At 42.1% G+C, this 22,179-nt stretch overlaps 1 protein-coding gene across 1 annotated transcript in view; it reads left to right on the top strand.

Annotated features, from left to right (window-relative positions):
* Positions 1-22,179, top strand: part of ITGB7 (integrin subunit beta 7) — an 89,345-nt gene that overhangs the window by 41,160 nt on the left and 26,006 nt on the right. The window contains exons 4-6 of the mRNA XM_040340677.1: positions 5,440-5,641; positions 18,138-18,308; positions 19,180-19,421. Of these exons, the coding sequence (XP_040196611.1) occupies positions 5,440-5,641; positions 18,138-18,308; positions 19,180-19,421 (615 nt within the window). The remainder of the gene's footprint in view (positions 1-5,439; positions 5,642-18,137; positions 18,309-19,179; positions 19,422-22,179) is intronic.

Genomic DNA, 22,179 nt, shown 5'->3' with positions numbered 1-22,179 from the left:
GTGTCTTCCCCAATAAAGATGCTTCAGTTTTATACTATTAGGAATGGAGTGGGTGCTTTCCAATTAATTTATCCGGAGTTAATAAAGGATGGCTGACTATTAGCAGAGGTTAGAACAAGTGCCCAAGCACCTCCTTTTATAGCCTACATAAATCCAGCCTAAGAAGTACATTAATTAAAGGGCCTTAAAGTGGTTGTAAACCTCAGACATAAAATATGAACAAAGCATATCCCTCTATAGTGTGTACTTGTCTCAATTAGGAGCACTACGTAAGTGTCATTTCTGTCTGCTGCTTCATTCCTCTATCAGCTTAAATCACTTCAGAAAAGTTTTCCTGACATCAAGAGAAAAAAAGTGACAATGGAGAGATCTCCTGCAGATTGACAGCCTGAGCTCTGTCCATGTGTACTGTGTGAAGAGAAGGGGGGAAGAGGGTGTCAATTCCCTCCAATCAGATCTCAGAGCTCTCCCCACTAAGCTCTGCAGAGCAGTCTGTAACTTCAGCTCGTTTCCCCCTTTTTGATGAACTCTCAGACAAGCTTTATAAATTCAGCACTTTGAACGGATGTAGAGAGGAGAAGACTGCAGATAAACAGGTACAATTTATGTAGGACGTCCCTGTACGTCCCTGCCTAGACGTGGGTCGGGGGTCCGATCGGGACCCCCCCGCTACATGCGGCGGTCGGATTCCCGCGGGGAGCGATCCGGGACGACGGCGCGGCTATTCGTTTATAGCCGCCCCATCGCGATCGCTCCCGGGAGCTGAAGAACGGGGAGAGCCGTATGTAAACACGGCTTCCCCGTGCTTCACTGTGGCGGCTGCATCGATTGAGTGATCCCTGATATAAGGGAGACTCGATCGATGACGTCAGACCTACAGCCACACCCCCCTACAGTTGTAAACACACACTAACTCCTACAGCGCCCCCTGTGGTTAACTCCCAAACTGCAACTGTCATTTTCACAATAAACAATGCAATTTAAATGCATTTTTTGCTGTGAAAATGACAATGGTCCCAAAAATGTGTCAAAATTGTCCGAAGTGTCCGCCATAATGTCGCAGTCACGAAAAAAATCACTGATCGCTGCCATTAGTAGTAAAGAAATAAAAATAAAACTATCCCCTATTTTGTAAACGCTATAAATTTTGCGCAAACCAAACGATAAACGCTTATTGCGTTTTTTTTTACCAAAAATAGGTAGAAGAATACGTATTGGCCTAAACTGAGGGAAAAAAATTTTTTATATGTTTTTGGGGGATATTTATTATAGCAAAAAGTAAAAAATATTGAATTTTTTTAAAAATTGTCGCTTTATTTTTGTTTATAGCGCAAAAAATAAAAACCGCAGAGGTGATCAAATACCACCAAAAGAAAGCTCTATTTGTGGGGGAAAAAAGGGCGCCAATTTTGTTTGGGAGCCACGTCGCACGACTGCGCAATTGTCTGTTAAAGCGACGCAGTGCCGAATTGTAAAAACCCCTTGGGTCATTTAGCAGCATATTGGTCCGGTCCTTAAGTGGTTAACTGGGTATATGTAAGGGTTTACAACCACTTTACGTCCTTATTCACACTGCCACTGTCAAATCTGTGTTTATATGCATTTATATCACATATCACTGCATGTAATGAATTTTCAATGGTGGCTTTCACTGAGTGTTTACCTGTATTAATGTGCATACAGTTTAGCTGTATTTGAAGTAAAAAGAATTCTGTGCATCCAGGATCTGATTAGAAACTCTAAATGTAGCTTAAAGTGGTTGTAAACCCACTTTTTGTACTTTTACCTACAGGTAAGCCTATAACAAGGCTTACCTGTAGGTAAGGAGAATATCTCCTAAACCTGCACAGTTTAGGAGATATTCCCCTCGCAATGCGCCGCTGCGCATGCGCAGGGGGGATCTACGGCGAAAGGACCGACAGCCGCCGGACCTTGCCGAGTTTTAAATCTCCCGCGCGCACATCATTGCCGCTCCAGCAAGTGACATCATTGCCGCTCCAGCCAATCACAGCGCTGGAGCGGCGATACCCGGAAGACACGCCAAGGCAAGATGAAATCTTGCTCGGTGTGAACCAGGTAAGTGCTACGCACCTCGTTCCGAGGTAAGTACTTCATAATGAGCTAATATGCAGTGCATATTAGCTCATTATGACTTTTCCCTTACAGGAGGAAATTTATATATTTTTTTTCATGCGGGTTTACAACTGCTTTAACAAATGCGATTCAGTGAAATGCCAGTTTTCAGCCCAGTTATTTGAATGGTCTGAAATTGCACTGGATTACACCAAAAGTAGTACATACACTACTTTTTACACACAGGGGTTGATTTGCTAAAACTGGAAAGTCTGGTGCAGCGCTGCATAGAAACCAATCAGCTTCAAGTTGTTTTTTTTTGGTCAAAGCTTTATTGAACAAGCTGAAGTTAGAAGCTCCTTGGCTTCCATATACAACTGCACCAAATTCTGCAATTTGTAGCCTTAGTAAATCGACCCCATTGCAACTGGATGGCATGGTACTGTGGTACCACGCCATCTGGTGCAATCTGTACTTGTGGTGGGGTTAGGATTACATTGACAATCGCAGCAGATTCTACACCCAGTGTGTTGTAAATCGCATCAATTCGCACCGCATCAGTGCAAACTGAGCCTAAACGTAAGATAAAATGATCTGGGAGATATACATACGGTACTTATATTTATACTCTCCAGATGTCTTGTCTTCAGAAAAGCTAAATACATACATGCCAGTGGGAACAAGGCCTTAGTTTCGTCTCAGTTTCTGATGCAGAGAGGGCTGCTAATATTCAGAATATTGGACCTTCTAAATAAGACACCCAAGATTATTTGGCAGGTGGTACTATCCTATTTGAGGACCGTTTGGACTACATGGGAGTTATAATAGGTTTGTCCCCATCCCAACGTTGTAACATCATTCATGACAGACAAAGTACATTACAACTAAACAGAGAGGATTGAGCAATAAGCTACTCTTGTAGTCTTGTTCTTCTGCATTGGTATAGCTGTTAGAGGCTCCAAGATGATATACTGTACAGGCCAGTAGAGAGCATAGGACATAAAAAAATTATGGGAGGTGACAGATCTCCCCCTATCTTTAATATCTTGTAAAATGTCCTGTTTATGTACTGTAATGTTGAAGTAGGAATATAAATTTAGCAAAACACGGGGAGATTTACTAAAAATGGTGCACACAGAATCTGGTGCAGCTGTGCATGGTAACCAATCAGCTTCCGGGTTTCATTGGCAAAGCTTAAGGGTCCTTTCACACAAGCAGACCGTTCGTCCGTTCATTACAAGTCCATTAACGGACTTGTAATGAATCCCTATGGGAACGCGTCCGTTAGCGGATGGAGCATCCGCTAGCGTCCGCGTCAGTCGGGATCCGCTTTTCCGAACGGAAGAAACCCTATTTTTCTTCTGTTCGGCGGAGCGGACCGGATGCAGACGGACAGACGGTCCGTCTGCATCCGGTCCCCCATAGGGGACAGCGGAGCAGAGACAGGGCGGTCCCTGCACTGTGTGCGGGGACCGCCCTATTCGCCGACAGCTCAGCGGGGATGCCCGCTGAGCTTTGGCGGACACACGGAGCGGACCCAGAAACGGTCCGCTCCGTGTGAAAGAGCCCTAACTGAACAAGCTGAAGTTAAAAGCTGATTGGCTACCATGCACATCTGCACCAGATTTTGCACTTTCCAGTTATAGTAAATCTTCCCCATTTCAATTTCACATTTTTATTTAAGACACAAACATTGCATGGACAAATAAAAAACCCTTAACATATATGCAGTGTGTGTGGTCATAGGTGGAAAGAGAACAAGAACATTTACCAAAGCAAAAAAAATAAACTGAACTGTATTGAACATTTTTACCAGAAGCTTTGTTATACCCATCCAATACACAAGCAATTTGAATTACTCTAAATTGTTCTTCCAATTAAAATCTGACCGTGCTCTTTCAACAGATGGTGCAGCGCATGTATTTATTATGTACAGGTCAAAAAAAGTTTTATTTATTATATTTACTATTATAATAAATTCCTAACAATGTCACATACAGGGCCAGATCCACAAAGAACTTACGGCGGCGTATCTATTGATACGCCGCGTAAGTTCTACGATGCGCCGTCGTATCTTTGTTTTGTATCCACAAAACAAGATACAACTGAATGTGGGCTAGATCCGACTGACGTACGTCTTAGTACGCTGTCGGATCTTAGGTGCATATTTAGGTTCGTAAAAAGTGTCAATTACATGGGGTCATACCAGATTGCCATACAACACGCCCACTCCAAGCCTGCTTTGAATTACGCGGGCTCACGCCGGCAGATTTACGTTACGCCGGCCCGCATATGGGAGCAAGTTCTTTGTGGGTACCCTAGGAGCCACTCTTATTTACGGCGGCGTAACGCATATGAGATGCGCTACGCCCACGTAAATATACGCCCATTTTTGTGGATCTGGCCTAATGTGTTTAGGCTGGCTACCTCTGCCTTTTTGTTTTTTAAAGCAGTCTGAAAGAGTTTATCTTCTTCAATAAATAGTCATATTATTATCAATCCTTGTGGTTCATGCCAAAATTGCCATTTTGCTTTGACTTGTATAAAAGTATGTTTTTTATGACTGTACCTCACTTACCTTTAGTTTTACTTAAAGTGGAAGTAAACCCTCCTATCATTTTCAGCCAAGGAAGCGGCCATCTTGACCTCTGTTTAATCTGCATCTGCCATGATGCTGTACATGTGACCTGTTATGAAACCAGCCATTGGATGGTTTGTCAGTTTAGTTGTGAGCACAAACAAATGCGACAGCTAGCATTTCCGGCATGCTGGGTGTGACGGTATTAGAATGATATCCCCGTCAACGTTCCCTTCTTCCCATAACGAAAATCACCCCAATATTCCACGAGGGGGAATATTCCTGGAGTCGCCCAGAAAGCCACACATGAGACAAGCTTACTGCTGGAACAACACAGACTTTAATGGTTTTCTTCTCAGCTTTTTATACAGTCCAAGACATTGAAGCAACAATGAAATCTCCACCTCCCCTAAGGCTAATTACTAAAACATTCTAGACAGGTCGGCACAATTAAAGGCCTTTCAAAAGCTAGCCTTATTTAACATATGAACAGTCTTTACAGAGAGAGATGAATCACACATGAAAACACCTGTTACCTGTAACCCACAGCATTAAATTAGCAGGGAGAATTAAACTGGAGCATATATAGGCAATTGCATCACACCGGGTATGTTATCTGTTTTTGTAACTATCAAAATGAAGGGTTTACTTCCACTTTAATGTATTTTATACAAGGTCATAACTTAAAAAAAAAAAAGTATTGTTCAAAAAGTCTTATCTCTTGTAAGGTAATGAGAAAATTATTTCTTATAACGTAAATGCCATTGTCTTTTGTCTTCCATGCACAGAACTTCACAAAAGGAGGTGGGTCCGAAAGTTCTCGATGTGCCACCCGTCTGGAGCTGCTCCAACGTGGATGTGATGAAGGACATATTATAGATCCCAAAACACTTATCAAAATTGTGAAGGACACACCCTTGAGTGACAATGCTGATCAAGGAATGATCACACAACTTGCACCCCAGAAAGTACATCTGGAACTCCGTCCAGGTGAGACTCACCATGTCAAAGAGCTCTTTTTGCAGTTTAAAACTTTGTGAAGTGTAGAGTCAATGTAAAGCCTAACTTTACCTGAAACTTTTTTTTCTTAGTTTTAATTATACCGGGAGGTCTTCATTTTCATTTTTTCTGCTGATAGGTGCCTGTGAGAGGGAAAGTGAGGGGAAATTTCTTTGACAGGAACATGGACAGAAATAAAAACCTGAGAAGCAATTACAAATAGGGATGATCTTGGGGTTCGAGCCAAGCATGAGTTTCATCTGAATCTGAGCTGATTTGGGTAGTTTTCCCGCCCGCCTGTTGAAATCTCTGGCTGCTACAAATGGAAGTTAGCAGTATTACTACTGCCACTAAATGAAGCTAGTGGCTTCCCACTGGCTTGTTTGTAATTGTAAACGCACTGGCAGGCATTCTGAGTGACATCACTGACCAGATATAATCATGGCCATATGGTCATATGGTTACTGACATCAACCAGGTTCCCTGGCCCTGTTGTTTTTATTCTAGCAGTGCTGGGGAACTATCAGTAACATTGAAATCCAGTGGGAGAGGATTGTTGTGCACTGGCCATTCTGGTTGTGTTTTCTGGGCATTGTTCATGGTGATTGACAAGGGATCTACATTATTGGACATAGTGATTTACTTTGGATTTACCTTATGAGAAAAAATACTTTTATTATGGTGTCTGTATATTTCCTATATATTTACTATGTTCCCCTTATTCATGTGGTATATCTGGGAGCCCCCTTTTTTAAAGGGATTTCCAGATTCCGACAAGTCCCTTCCTACAGATCCCCACATCCACCGAGCCTGGGATGTGGGGATTAGGCCATATGATCACCCCTGTATGTAATCAGAAGGCGTTCTGATGACGCTATTATGGAGAAACGCGTAAATGAGAGATTATGTGGTCTCTGACGTCACATCCGTGTGACGGAACTTTAGACGGATAGAACGCATGGTGAACCTCCATGTGGCAGGAAGCAGCCGGCTACACACACAAGGCTAAAATCACTGGGTGTCGGCTCGGGCACTTTGTAAGTTTATTCCTGTACCTTGATTTTTACTTATTTTGAATAAAAACAAGTTGCGCTATGAGGGGCATATTTTTTTTCCCTGAGTGCATGCCAAGAGCTCAGATAGAAAGGAGAGAAGGGGAGTCCCGGAGATTGTCATTGTCTACAAGTCTACTGCAAGCTGATCCACACCATACTTGAGTCTTAATGTCTGATGAGTATCAGTGTGATTAGAAGTGGTGAGAATCACAAAGACACACATTATAGAGCACCCAATGATTTATGATTTGAGCATATTTGGAGGTGGAGATTCACTTATAGGTCACAAGATTGTTTTTTTTACTTTGACTGTGGATATTATTAAGTCCATCAAGTCCAACCTATGTGTGTGATTTTATGTCAGTATTACCTTGTATATCCCCGTATTTTGTGGTCGTTCAGGTGCTTATCTAATAGTTTTTTTTAATTATCGATGCCCCCTGCTGAAACCACTGCCTGTGGAAGAGAATTCGATATCCTTGCCGCTCTTACAGTATAGAACCTTCTACGCATTTTAAGGTTAAACCTCTTTTCTTCTAATTTTAGTGAATGGTGGTGTGTCTTATTAAATTCCCTTTCACAGAAACGTTTTATCCCTATTGTGGGCTCACCAGTATGCTATTTGTACATTGATATTATATCCCCTCTCAAGCTTCGCTTCTCCAGAGAAAATAAGTTCAGTGCTCGTAAACTTTCCTCATAACTAATGTCCTCCAGTCCCTTTACTAGTTTTGTTGCCCTTCTCTGAACTCTCTCCAGGTCTGAATTCAGCCAAAAATTCAGACCTGAAACGGTGAACAGAGACACACCGGACCTCCTGTTGTGAGCCGCTCCGCACACAGTGTGAACCCAGCCTAAAGGTTTTTTTCACAACTCTTCACATACAGGTTTAGGGCACCCCTCTAGAATGTTATTTAAAGGATAGGTTCACCCTTTACAGAAAAATAATAAGTGCACATATATTTGCAAGAGAAGAACGGGTGTAACATGTAACAAGTAGAGTTTGCCTTTTTTTTTAAATACCTGCTTCCTACTGAACCACATTTAAAAGAATATATTTTTTTTTTTGCACTGGTACACGTCCACCATGACGGTGCCAAGCTATCCATACCAAAAAGGCTTGCATATTAGCCTTAAAAAAAGGGCAGAAAAACAAGATTGATTTAGCAATCATAGACTTCATTAGGGTTTGGGCACATTTACAGTCCAATATATTTCAGAGATTTCTTCCCCTTTCTTCAGGGCTAACAATAACCCTAGCATATACAGTTGATAGTGTTAGAAATACCATCAGAGTTATCCATTTAAAATTCATAAATATACAACATAAAAACTGTTATTTTCTATTATTATCAATTTAGATATATAATAATAAAAATACATACATTATTTATATCTCTGCACCTCAAGCATGGTGAAACTGAGGGTTGTGATTTGGCATTTGCACACAGCCAAAATCATCTCCAACATCTCTGGCTCTAGTGAAAACCAGCTGGAGTTTAGATTCCACACACCAGGAAATCCCATGCCACATACTCACATGAGAGATTACTTCTTGCGAATTTGTGACTTACATCACAACTTATACTGCATATATGTAACTAAGCCGTGTACACGTCAACTCATACTTCAGAATGCATTTCTCATTAGTAATAAAAACCCTAGTGTAGAGGCTTTTCAAAAGTAAAAATTGAGGAACCTGTCATATTTATCTGCTATGTGTAATGGTTTTGCACAGAGCACCCCTGATCCTCCTCTTCTCGGATCCCCCATTGGCACTCCTGGCTCTTTGCCTCCCTTAAGTGCCTCCATAGCAAGCCACTTGCTATGGAGGCGCACAAGCATGCTTGCTCCCGAGCTCTGCTTGCCCCCCCACACTGCCTTGTCACTGGCTCTGATTGACAGTAGCGAGAGCCAGAGAGGGGCCAGGGAGTAGAGAGGGCCTCAGGCTCAGGTATGCATTTAGGGGGGCTCTGGTGGGGAGCTGCATGCAGAAGGTGCTCTTACCTTACTAAATTCTATGCAATAAGGTAAAAAACCTTCTGCCTTTACAACCGCGTTAAGCAAGCAGTCACAAGTGTAATTTCATGATTATGACATGACTAAAATGAAAAGACAAATGTAGTATAATCATTTGCAAAAGGTGATGATGTCTGCGCTGTGAATAATTACCACTGTGGGCAGGGGAGAGAGGAAGGTGAGGGGGGGGGGGGGAGGATTAAGGTTAAAGGGGGGAGGGGGGGGGTTGAAGTCAGGTGGGTCTCTGGAGCAGTAATGAAATCACAAAAATGGTAGAGGTGCAGTTGTAAAGTGGTGATTAAATCAACATAAACTAAACAAAACTGTGCATATCACTGAAGAGGACTGAGAAAAAACTACAGTACATATATGTGACAGTCCCAAGTTAGATAAAAAAAAAAGAACCAAAATCAAATTCAAAAAGTGCTGTTGCAAGAAAGCATACTGAGTGAATAATCAAAAATAAAGTTCCAAATATAAAGTTCCAAAGCCAATGATGAATAAAGATGTGCGGAAAAATCAAATCCAAATGAATGAAGATGTGCGGGAAAATCAAATCCAAACGAGTGCGCCCACACCGTTAGTGATCCAAGCAGCTTACCTCCTGGTTATCATTCAACAACCCCAAAAATGGGTGCTCTGGCCTTTCATTTGGTGGGGATCTTCCTGGTGAGTCTCAGTAGTTGGTCATGTATGGAAAATATATAATAATAAAGATAATGTGGCGTGATGCTGGTATCACATAAATAAAACAAAGGGGGAGCTCTATATAGGATGGATGGAAACTCACACAACTTACACGCTGTGTAGAGATGGAGTGCTTGTCTCCACGAGGGCCGAGCTTGTCTCCCTAGATTCTCCTGCACAACTTTTCTTCCCTAGATGTCCGCGGAGCAAATGGCTCATGCGAAGGCAGAGGGGGTGGAGGAAGGAGAAGAAAGGGGGCACATCGCGTGATTCCGTATAAAAACAATTGAATTAAAACATAAAACAATCTTAAAAGACTCACATATAGCAGTCTGGTATCGGTTACATATCCTACGAGCGCCACGCTCGTTTACCGTCCGTCAGGTGCTGCTGCCAGTGCTTAGTGTCCCACACGTGTTCATCACGTCACGTGACTTCATCAGGGGATGGTGACTAGAGCGCTGGTCTATGTTTAAATAAGGTCACACTAATTGAATATGACGGCGGCCATTTTGTTGAAGTCGGCTATGTGAGATGGTGTATAGCGTGTCCAGCGCCATTTTCCCTGAGTCATCGGTTGTGTCAGTCGCCGCTGTGACGGCTAGTAGACCGCCGAATGACATGTGAAATCGGGCTAATGGACAATGGACTAGCGCGAATAGGACTATGACAATGAGGAAGGGGGCATTTATTTCATATTTGAACTGAGCAAGATGTATAGTGAATCAGTCGAAGGGGACATTGGTGCAACAGTGCCACCTGTGGTCACAGAACACCTATGCGGCAATGATACATGCTGTACGCCTGACGGCATGGTAAATCAATTGCCAGGCTACTGTAAATGCATAGGATAGAGCCGTGGGTGAACACACACCGTTGGTCCGAGGGACACAGATGTCTGAATACATTAAACAGGGCTGCGTGTGAGTGAATAAAAAATAATAATGGATAAAAATGAACAATAAACAATTGAAGTATGTGGAGACAATACACACTTCAATTGATAAATAGTATAATCATTGCTTTAAAAAAAAAAGAAATGGTAATACATTTCTTTAAAAATTAAGATAAACTACACGATGTTCAAAAGAGTGTACTTAGAATAAATACTCTTATTGTTAACAGGCATTGACAAATTAGGTGGGAAATATATATATATATACTTTGTGTAAGTCTGGTGGAAACCCAGTCATTCTAGAAAAACATCAGATATACTAATTCACTAAATAATCTACACAATGTAATTATGAAGAACAGAATAAAAAATTCAGATGCTAGTGTGGGTGTGAGAATAGATGTAGAAGATAAAAAAAATCTCACAACAAATAGCAACTCAACTTTGTAGAAAACGTTGACTCATGTTAGTAGAAAATGTTTATTGCAGAGGAAACCAGGTGTACTCAGTAAATGACTGAGATACTTACAGTACCCTGGAAACCAGAGTCTAGCAACATCCCCTACACTGGGCACTCATTCAGGTACTTTTCTAGAATTCTAGATGACTACAATGTTAGCTCCCCTCCGTGAACAGATCCCTTGATCTCTTTTAAATTGGCCTTTTCTCTTTTGATTGATTGTTTCCTCCTAAACATTTTAACCAATCAGTGACAGGCGACAGGATTTCTTTAAAACACTACACCTTGGTTTTAAAGAGCCAAAATTATTGAACCCTTTCATCGCTTAGAGCCCCTCCAAATGTTATGGCTGTGAAGGGTTCTTTCTAAATGAATATGCAGAAATTGTTTCATAAATCTGCTTTATTGCTAGACATTATGGGCAATTTTCAACCATATCTGTCCATGTGCTTGAAAGGTCAAAGCTCCAACAAGGAGATGTGTTTTCAGCAAGGAGGAAATACTGAATACTAAGTGCACAATCAACGTCCGATCAATGATGTAATCATTAAACCATTGTTTACTTTCTGCAATGTGCAGTCTGTTTTTTTTCCTCTGGAAATTATGTTTGAGATGGGCCAAAAGGCTGCATGAGGGTTTCCACCCTGTTTGAACCAAGTTTCTTATAACTATTGTCCAGTTCCTTGATTGGTATGTGCAGGGCCACTGGGGACCACCAGTCCTCCTGTAGGGGGTACGGCACACAGAGGGGCCCAGACAGGGAGGAGGATCGGTGCGGTGGCAGAATGATGCCTTGTGCAGCTCTCTGCAGCGGCTGGAATATTTACAGAAAATATCTTATAACAGAAAAAAGACAATTACAACAGCAAAACAAATGGGGATTACGAATGAAAATGCGTAACAAAAGTCCTGGGTTATTTGGTTCTGACAAAGGTCTCAAAAAAAAAAAGTTGTGGGAGGAGAGCTCTTGACTGCTGATGCAGGTCCTCTTTTCTGGACCCTGGGAAGGGTGTTGACAGAAATGATCTGACCAATCATGCAGTTGCCACTCCTTCAGATACAGTTTTCAAAATGACTTAATGTTTTGAGTATTAATATTTTATTGTGTAGCATAAATTTATATTTTGAAAAAGACCACTCATGACCCACCCTTAAAAGGAGCATTCCTTAGAAGAATTAATGTGCCCCCCACCCTGCACTTCATGAAATGGGGCTGTTTAGTCTTAAAATTATAGCAGTGAGCTTCCACATTTAGTAGAATATTTTTTTTTGATTATTTTATTATGGCAAAGCTTCTCAGATGCAACAAGTCAAGTCGTCTCAACCACTGGCGTAGCAAGGGGGGGGGGCAGGGGGTGCTGTGGCCCCAGGCACGCCATTTAGGGGGGCGACTTTCCGTGCCTCCTCCTAATTTTAATTGTCCATGTCACCGACACGGATGTCCGGACTCCGGACCGGCCAGCGGCCACCATGTTTAATGTCCTCCAGCGCCCTGTGATTGGGCATATGGGGGTCATGTGAGGAGTGGGGCTGGAAGTCCCGCCTCCGCACATGACCGCCATACGCCCAATCACAGAGCGCCGGGAAACTCTGAACATGGCGGCGGGAGACGGCAGGTGCTGAAAGTGTGAGCCGCCGTCTTCCCCTCCGCTCTGGTGCTCTGCGGTACGGCGCTGTCTGTGTGGAGGGAGCGCATGGAGCGGGCTGCGGGTGGATGGCGCTGGCGGCCGGCGGGGGAGAGAGTCGGGACTCAGTCTGAAGCAATTCTGTCAGACAGAGAGGTAAGGAGGACTCTGAGGAGGATGGATTTTCACCAAGCTGGGGGAGGGGGGGGGGTTGCGAGTATTGCAGGACTTCTACTGTCATAGTCAGTTTCATCATGGTCAGTATGGTCAGTGTCATGGTCAGTGTCATCATGGTCAGTATGGTCAGTGTCATCATGGTCAGTATGGTCAGTGTCATGGTCAGTGTCATCATGGTCAGTGTTATCATGGTCAGCATGGTCAGTATGGTCAGTGTCATGGTCAGTGTCATCATGGTCAGTGTCATCATGGTCAGTGTCATCATGGTCATCATGGTCAGTGTCATCATGGTCAGTGTCATCATGGTCAGTGTCATCATGGTCAGTGTCATGGTCAGTGTCATCATGGTCAGTGTCATCATGGTCAGTATGGTCAGTGTCATCATGGTCAGTGTCATCATGGTCAGTATGGTCAGTGTCATCATGGTCAGTATGGTCAGTGTCATCATGGTGAGTGTCATCATGGTCAGTGTCATCATGGTCAGTGTCATGGTCATGGTCAGTGTCATCATGGTCAGTGTCATCATGGTCAGTATGGTCAGTGTCATGGTCAGTGTCATCATGGTCAGTATGGTCAGTGTCATGGTCAGTGTCATGGGCAGTGTCATCATGGTCAGTGTCGTGGGCAGTGTCATCATGGTCAGTATGGTCAGTGTCATGGTCAGTGTCATCATGGTCAGTGTCATCATGGTCAGTGTCATCATGGTCAGTGTCATGGTCAGTGTCATCATGGTCAGTGTCATCATGGTCAGTGTCATCATGGTCAGTGTCATCATGGTCAGTGTCATGGTCAGTGTCATCATGGTCAGTGTCATGGTCAGTGTCATCATGGTCAGTGTCATGGTCAGTGTCATCATGGTCAGTGTCATCATGGTCAGTGTCATGGTCAGTGTCATCATGGTCAGTGTCATCATGGTCAGTGTCATTATGGTCAGTGTCATGGTCATGGTCAGTGTCATCATGGTCAGTGTCAAGGTCAGTGTCATTGTAGGTGTCTGGTCAGTGCAGGTGTCGGGTCAGTGCAGGTGTCGGGTCAGTGCAGGTGTCGGGGGTCAGTACCATTACTGGTTGAACTTTCACATATACACGATCGGCGGCTCTATAGCCTGCCAATTGTGTATATGTGCTGGCTGCGTGCCCCCCTACCCCCCTCCAGTACTGCCGCCGCCCCCCCTCCTGACCCCTCACCTTCAATCCCGGGATCCGCTGCCCCATCTGCGGCCCGGGACCGGCTCGGGAGGGTGTCAGGAGGTAAGATGGGAGGGAGACCAGCATCTTCCTCTTTGCTGATCTCCCTCCAGGCTGTGAATGCAGAAGTGATGTGTATTACATCCGCATTCACCTGTCAGTCATCTGGCTGCTATAGCCAGAGAGAAGAAGCAGATCTGTGCTTCATCAGCTTCTTTTGGGGTCCCCAGGTGACATTAGGGGTCCTAGAGACCCCTAATGTCTCCATAAAGAGGACCTGTCAGTGTACCCTTGCTATTATATAGGGGGATTTGTATCCCCCTATGTAATAGCAATGACATAAAGTGTAAAAAAACATAAAAAGAGGGAAAAAAATAAGTAACTATAAAAAAAAGTGGATGTTTATATAGGGTGGGGGGGCGAATTTATTTTTTTGCCCCGGGCGCCCATAACTCTGGTTACGCCACTGGTCTCAACACATTTACAGAATTTATCAGGGATACAATAAGACAACACATAGTGAGCTTATACCAAAGACAGGGAACAGACGAGATCAATGAATAACTTTGCTGAATGCTTGTATACAACTTTGTATATAATACAGGATCTAAATCAGCGAAACCAAGGGGCCTTAAGGCCTAGAATAATTGTTTTTGACCTAATCTAATCCCTACAGAGGTTATGAATTGTATAGACTTTATTTTGGTGTCGGACAGGATTTTTCAACATTTCGCTGCTTGTGAAAACAATTATTGTATGCTGTAAACCCTACATCTGTGAGGAGAAACACTCAAACAAAGATATACAGTATATTGCCTAACGTTTGCTAAGCCATTTACAACATGCCTTAATGGGTTGTACAGTATAACCCAGGTCCGGAAAAACAGGCTGGGATGGGGTGATAGGCCTAATTAGCAGATTCCAATTTATTAGTGGCCTGCTAAGTAATGTTATGGCATGATTGTTGAAGTGGTTATAAAGTCTGATTGTTTTTTTTTGCCTAAAATGACCTCTTATGTGCAATGGTATTGCACAGAGGGGCCCCTTACCTCCTCTTCTGGGGTCCCCTGCTAGGTCTCTCCTTCTCTGAATTCCCCCTATAGCAAGCCGGCTGCTATGGAGCACTGGTGCAGGCATGCTCCGAGTCCCGAACCAAGCCCGGCTCATCCCTGCTCTCTGCTCCCTCTGACCAATAGCTCCCACTGTTGGCTCAGTATCTTATGGGAAGAGGAATAGGATAGCGTTCTTCTAGACAGGCACAGTGCTGGATGGAGAAAGGACTCAGGTAAAGGTTATGGAGATGGAAGGTACAATAACTACTAGGAAATGTTTTACCTTAATACAGATAACGCATTAAGGTAAAAAAAAGTCTTAACTTTAGAACCACTTTAATGGCCATTCATCTAAGTCTATAGCCATATACTATAAGGGGGGCCATGGCTGGCTGTGGGGACAGAAGTTTTCGCTATGTCTCCTATTGTAAAAAAAATGTAATTGCTGACGCTAGAACTTTAAAACAACAAGGCTGCTCTGTGCCTTCTAACATAGTTTTGGGGTGCCCAGTCCTTGATATCATAATATCATGATACCCTGTAACTTTGATTTATTGAAGGATAAAACATGCCTACAACTTTTTAAATTAGGAAAGAGGGACGCCTTTTTGCATTAACATTCTAGGAAAAGAATATCACAAATTCTTCATGTATAAAATGTGCGTTATTATTCATTTACTAACATTTAAAATGGTTAAAATCAGGTTAGAAACTACATTATGTTTTTTTATTTGCTCTGTTCTGCAGTCTTCAAGGGATTCTACAGATTTTCAATGGGGTTTAAGTCTGGGCACTATTAGATTTTCTGCAGATTTTTGTCTTCAGATATATGAGGTCAAACCTTAAGGTCTCGTACACACGATCAGTCCAAACCGATGAAAACGGACTGAAGTTCAGTTTCATCGGTTCACCGAAGCAGACTGATGGTCTGATGTGCAAACACACCATCAGTTCAAAAACCGACCGAGTCCAACGCGGTGACGTAAAACACAACAACGTGCTGAAAAAAATGAAGTTCAAAGTTCAATGCTTCCAAGCATACGTCGACTTGATTCTGAGCATGCGCGGGTTTGGAACCGATGCTTTTGCGTACTAACCATCGGTTTTGACCGATCGGTTAGGCGTCCATCGGTTCGATTTTAAAGCAAGTTCTAAATTTTTGGACCGAAGGACAACAGACTGATGGGGCCTACACACGGTCGGTTTGGACCGATGAAACTGAACTTCCGTTCCGTTTTCATCAGTTTGGACTGATCGTGTGTACAGGGCCTAAGAGTTTCAATTTGTATGTAATAGTGTGTATGACCCCATGCAAGGACTCATTTTTGCTGTTTGCTTTGGGTCACTGTCATGTTGGAAGGTAAACCTTCTTCCCATTGACAGCTTTCTTGGGAGAGGCCACCGAACTAAAATTAATTTATTTGGCCTCAACACCAAAACAATATATCTGGTGAAAATCCAATACAGCTCACCATCCAAATAACACCATTCCTACAGTAAAGCATGGGGGTGGTAATATCCTGTTATGGGGGTGTTTCTCTGCAGCAGGGGCTGGAACATTTATCAAGATAGAAGGAAAATGGATGTGGCAAAATACCATCAAATTCTTGAGGAAAATCTGCTGCTCTTTGCCAAAAAGTTGTCAATAGGAAGAAGAAGGTTTACCTTCCAACATGACAATGACCCAAAGCACACAGCAAAAATAACCACACAGTGGTTGAAGGAGAAATAGGTGAATGTCCTTACATTGCTTACTCAGAGCCCAGATTTAAAGTGGATGTAAATCCTCCATATATTCAGTCATGTGAACAGTCTCAGATGATACACAGAGATTAAACAAATCTCCCTATATAAGTTTTACATGTATATCTACTGTCTTCATCTGTATACAGGCATACCCCACTTTTAAGTACACAATGGGGTTTATTTACTAAAGCTGGAGAGTGCAAAATCAGGCTCACTTCTGCACAGAAACCAATGAGCTCCTAACCCCAGCTTGTTCAATTAAGCCTGGTAATAAAACCTGGAAGCTCATTGTTTTTTGTGCAGAAGTGAGCCTGATTTTGCACCTTCCAGCTTTAGTAAATAAATCCCATTGTGTACTGTGGGCAGGCCTGGTATATCCTTTAGAAAGTTCTCTTCGTGTTAAAGTTTTTCTCTTCCTGGTTAGCACTAGGAGTGAATTATTATCATACAACCAAGACAGCTGATTGGAGGAAAGGCACACACCCCTTCTCCTCATAGGCAAAGGAAGAAAGGAATGTGAAGAGGTCTGTTGCTAGACGGCAAGCTGACTGCTAATCTATTCTATTCATGGAAGGTTTTTTTAACTTTAATTTAGGAATACATTTAGATAAAGACCTTATACCTTTAGAACCACTTTAAGGCACACAAACTAGATATAGATAGCATGTTTATCTAGACTGACCCGTGCATCAGTAATAAAGAATAAACAATTGTTGGAGGACAAACAGAGGTTTCAAAATGACATTTAGAAGGTATTTTTAAATACATCCAGGGGAATTTACCAAGACTGGAGCAGACAGAATCTGGAGTAGCTGTGCTTTGAACTTTAGCATGTTCAGTTAAAGGAGTTGTAAACCCTCATGGTTTTTCACCTTAATCCATTCTATGCGTTAAGGTGAAAAACCTTTTGTGCTGCAGCACCCCCCCCCCCCAGAGCCCCCCTTCCAGCGATGGGGACAAGCACAGTAGCTCCAGACACTTTCTCGGGTCCTCATTGGATAGATTGATTGCAGCAGGAGCAATTAGCTCCCACTGCTCTGAATCCAGTGACACTAGGGGCAGTGGCGGGGCCGAGTCCTGCTGTCTGTGTCAATGGACACAGCAGCAGGGTTCGGGAGGGTGCCTGCATGCGTGCCCTAATGGAATGCAGCTCTCTGTGCGGGTTTTTGAGAAGAGGAGGAGCCAGGAGCACCACAGGGGGACCCCAGAAAAGGAGAATCGGGGACGCTCTGTGCAAAACCCTTGCACAGAGGAGGTAAGTATGACATGTTTGTTATTATTAGCAAACCTTTACAATCACTTTAAACTTTGGAAATGAAAGGTATTACCTGATTAGTTGCCATGTACAGCTGCTCCAGGTTCTCTCTGTCCCATTCCCCTCAATGTCTTCAAATTCCCCTAGATGTTTTTAACAATTTTGAGACGTGCATCACATGACTAATGTCCCATACAGAAAGAACAAATGAAAACATTTCTAGTTAAAAACAGAAGGGGTATCCTTATTTGCATCTTTATTGTTCTAGTTCCATCTTATCTACAGAAATTATTTAGCATTTTCACTTCTTGTTTTTATTTTTATTCCAGGAAAGAAGGAGAAGTTTCAAGTGCGTTTCAAGCGTGCAGAGGGTTACCCCATAGACCTCTACTACCTCATGGACTTGTCGTATTCAATGAAGGATGATCTGGAGAATGTAAAGAAGCTGGGAAGTGACATTCAGCAGGTGTTATACAATTTTACCAAGTCCGTGCGCATAGGTATGACCAAGATGACAAGCTTGAACTATGAGGAAAATGAGTATGAGAGAAAAGTATGGCCATGAAAGGTTCACTATACATTCTGGCTGATTTTCACAGAATGGGGTAACTGTTGTGATGTCTATAGTATTTCATCATTTGTTGGCACCTCTTACCATCAGCCCTCAATGGGAAATGTCTATTGACATGAATATGGTAAATAAGTGAGGATCCCAGGACATTAGTAGTTGTGGCATCTGATGTGTGCATAGACTGTGTGAATAGGTTGATTGTGTGAATAGATTGTGCATGCGACTATGTGCATAATTTCTGCGGGAGTTTAAGATATCATTTAGTTCTTGGATAATAGAAAAGTAAGGGGATTGGCAGTTACACCAGGTATTTCACACAAAGGGAAGGAAATACAAAAGGAAATACAAAGACAACAGACAGATATCAGAATTATAAAATGTTGGGGTAAATATGGGTTAGAATGGGGCCTTAAGTAAGCTAGCAAATTTGGCCACCATACCTAGGTGGCCAATGAAAAATGGAATGTGACTAATACTAAATAAAGCAGTTACAGTACAGGAATGATACGCATTCTCGTGCCTTTATCTAATAATTCTGCATATTCCATTAAGCAGATTTGTATAATTTCATATGCATATGTTTATACTTATAGTTTTATAGTTGATTATTCTTTAACTACAAACAGTACAATAAAATAAATAACCAATAAATCTCTAACAAGTTACAAAAAATGTGGATGCTGCATAACTGCTATTTTATTGTTTATAACTTATTACATAATAGTAGAGAGCTGTGAAGATTAGCTTGATTGTTGACCATTTTTTTTTTTATTATCTTATATTTCATTTGATTGTTATAGGCTTTGGCTCATTTGTGGATAAGACAGTGTTACCATATGTGAACACAGTACAATCCCAGCTGAGGAACCCATGCCCAACACGGACTGAACACTGCCAACCACCCTTCAGCTATCGTAATGTTCTACCCTTAACTTCAAACCTCACTTTGTTTCAAGAGCGTGTCAGTGCAGAAAACATTTCTGGAAACCTGGACTCACCTGAAGGAGGGCTCGATGCAATGTTTCAGGCTGCTGTATGCACAGTAGGTGTTTAAAAAAATTACCGTACAATCATAGATGTTCCAAATAAATGTTAATGGAGAATTCCAGGTGTGTATATTTACCATACCTGTGTGTGAGCAGGTTCAGGTGGGGACATGGGAAAGTGCACACTCCTGCCCCTAGAGTCTGACAGAGTCTGCCTCTAGAGTCTGGCAAATACGCCTAAACAAATAAAGTGGTGTTAAGGCGGATCTCTCCCTTGATGAACAATACTCTTGTACCTTACAGATATCTTCTCTGTTCTTTCTGTTCTTTTTGTTATGACACTCCGACTGAGTAAAGATTCCCAAGCCAGTGGTGCTAAGCGTCTATCAGGACTTCACCAGCCATAACTCGTCATGTTTCCTGTGACCTAGTTGTCATTCACTTGTCTCTTCTCTGCTTTAGCTCCACTTATATATACTTCAGGAAGCCAAATTCCGTGCTTTGAATCCTCAAGGCCTCTCTCTCTCTTTCTTCCGTAACTCTCAGGGCAGGTCCCTAAGATTCAAACCAGGCAGTGATTCTGCAAAAAATTTAGAATGTACTTAAGGAAATCTTCATTACATCTGCAATAGGTAAATAGTCTTTCCAGAACATGAACTTGTCTTAACAGTTCTGCATTATACACATGACTGTGCTGCCCCTGGTGCCCCTACCCTTAAATCTGGCATCACACCTTAAGATATTTGCGCCCATAAGCATAGGATCTATGAGTGGCTCAGTCCATACTCTGGAGCCCTGACTGGGCTTGTCCCGAAGGTCTCCTGTAGAATGAAAGTCTCTACATCCTGCGCAAGTTGTTCTCCTTACACACACAGACTGACAGTCCTTTCCAATGCTGATCTCCTGTATTTGTATGTTCCTAAGCAGGAATACGTGAACATTTTAGACCAGCATGACTAAGCAGGAAGAAAATACTTATTATATCTTTAAGTCCCAGGGGCAGTCACACACTGTACTTACAAAGCCATACATAATGTCGTTTTTACAGTTATCAAAAAGTAAATATATAACAGCCCTTTTGTATGCACCTGCCTACATGTTGGTTCCCAATAGAAGCTGGAAATCCCTTAGGTGATTTTTTTTTTTTTTAACAAATCATTCAGTGTATTTACTTGTAGCCTCTTTCCAGAACTCACTTTTTTTTCTCCACTTGAAATAAAACTAACAAAGATACATAAAACACAAGGCTTTTTAGAACGGGTTCCATGGCAAAGTACATTCCTCATTCCTGTAAGTTTATAACAATCCAGGATTGTTTTTCCAATGGTTCCCTTAAATGTAACTATCATTATCTGGGAAAGAAGATTGCATTACCAACTCCTATTTACCTTGTGTATTTAAAATAAATATTATTTTTGATTATTCAGCAGTCCATACTCTTTGTCACTTATTGAGTCTACTTGTCTCTCCGCACTATGGGAATACTTTTTTTGTATATGCTATATAGGCTAAGTGACCTAACCTTACTGGCATGAGTTAGATTGGACATATTGCTTTGATTTACGCCCTGTATTCTTTTGCTTTTTGTTGGAATTCCCTATAGTAGACACCACTACTTCAGTGATCTCTGGCTCCACTAGTTTCCATGTCCCGTGCTGAGCAACTGGTCTGCTGAATTGTAAACACAGAAGGGTGCCCACTCTGCATTGGCTCTATTCAGAGAAAGCTTTGAATTTTCTCAATGAATGCATTGCATTTTCTGAGTGGATGAGTTGGGGAAGTGACAAATTGAATTTTCCGAGATCTAAAGCTGAAGGACTACGTCACTTCTTTTAAACTGACATCCAGTAGATTTAATAAAGTTCTCTACATTTTCCACAACACATAATTACCTCCCCGATTAGGAGTAAAATTTCAGTAAATCCCTATTGAATGGCAAGTGGAAAAATATCTAGGTTAGCCTTGTCTAAAGCTGGCCATGAAATGTGTGTTTTTCGCTTGACAAAAGTTGATCATTAGATTAATCAGAATGTTGGAAAATTTTCATTTGATCAGTGGCTGCAGAGCTGGAGCCGTCTCTCCTGGAGGATTCTTCTATTCACCTTACCTGTGTGGATGGGGGAATTTGTTCTTTTTTTTTTAATCAGCCCTGTGTCTGATCAAAAAAAAAAAATCATCTATGGTCAGCTTAAGAGTTTAAATAATGTAATTGCTACAGAAACAAATTATAAACTTATTATAAACGTATAATGCAGTAGAACAACGTTCCTGCCCATATAGCTTGAGCTCTTTTAGGTTATTTCCCTGATTGTTTTAGAGGCTGCCCAGATATTGTATGTAAATGTCGGCACTCATCCTTGAGCTGTACGGTCAGGGTAAAACTGTAGTTATCACGGTGCTAACCTGTTTCTGGCTGAAACACGTTAGCACTGTGATGTCTGTGGTTTTACCCTGCAGTTAATAAAGTGGATTGTACAGCTCAAGGACAAGTGCTGGCTCTTGCATACAGTTTAATTGAAAGGCACACGGGAGCCTTAGCCGCAGCACCGTCACTCACACATTTGTATCAGATTCACCAGGGTTGAGCACGAAAGTCTTTTTCTCATGCCCAAATATCGGTTCCTTGATCCACATCTGGCAGAATCGTCCAGTAATCTAACAGTTCTGGTCACTTGCAATTGCAGCAAAAGTGAGAATTATTTAATTACACCCTCCAAGACCGTAAACATACCTCTGCCTCCATCTCCCTCTTTTCCTTCAGAAATGTTTTATTGGTATTTTAAAGTAAGAATAGGAAATCTGTAGGATAAGACA

The sequence above is a fragment of the Rana temporaria genome, chromosome 2 (genome assembly GCF_905171775.1).
Source record: "Rana temporaria chromosome 2, aRanTem1.1, whole genome shotgun sequence".
NCBI classification, from domain to species: Eukaryota; Metazoa; Chordata; class Amphibia; order Anura; family Ranidae; genus Rana; species Rana temporaria.
The sequence above is the reverse complement of the archived record's forward strand: the minus strand, read 5'-3'. Positions and strand labels throughout refer to the sequence as shown.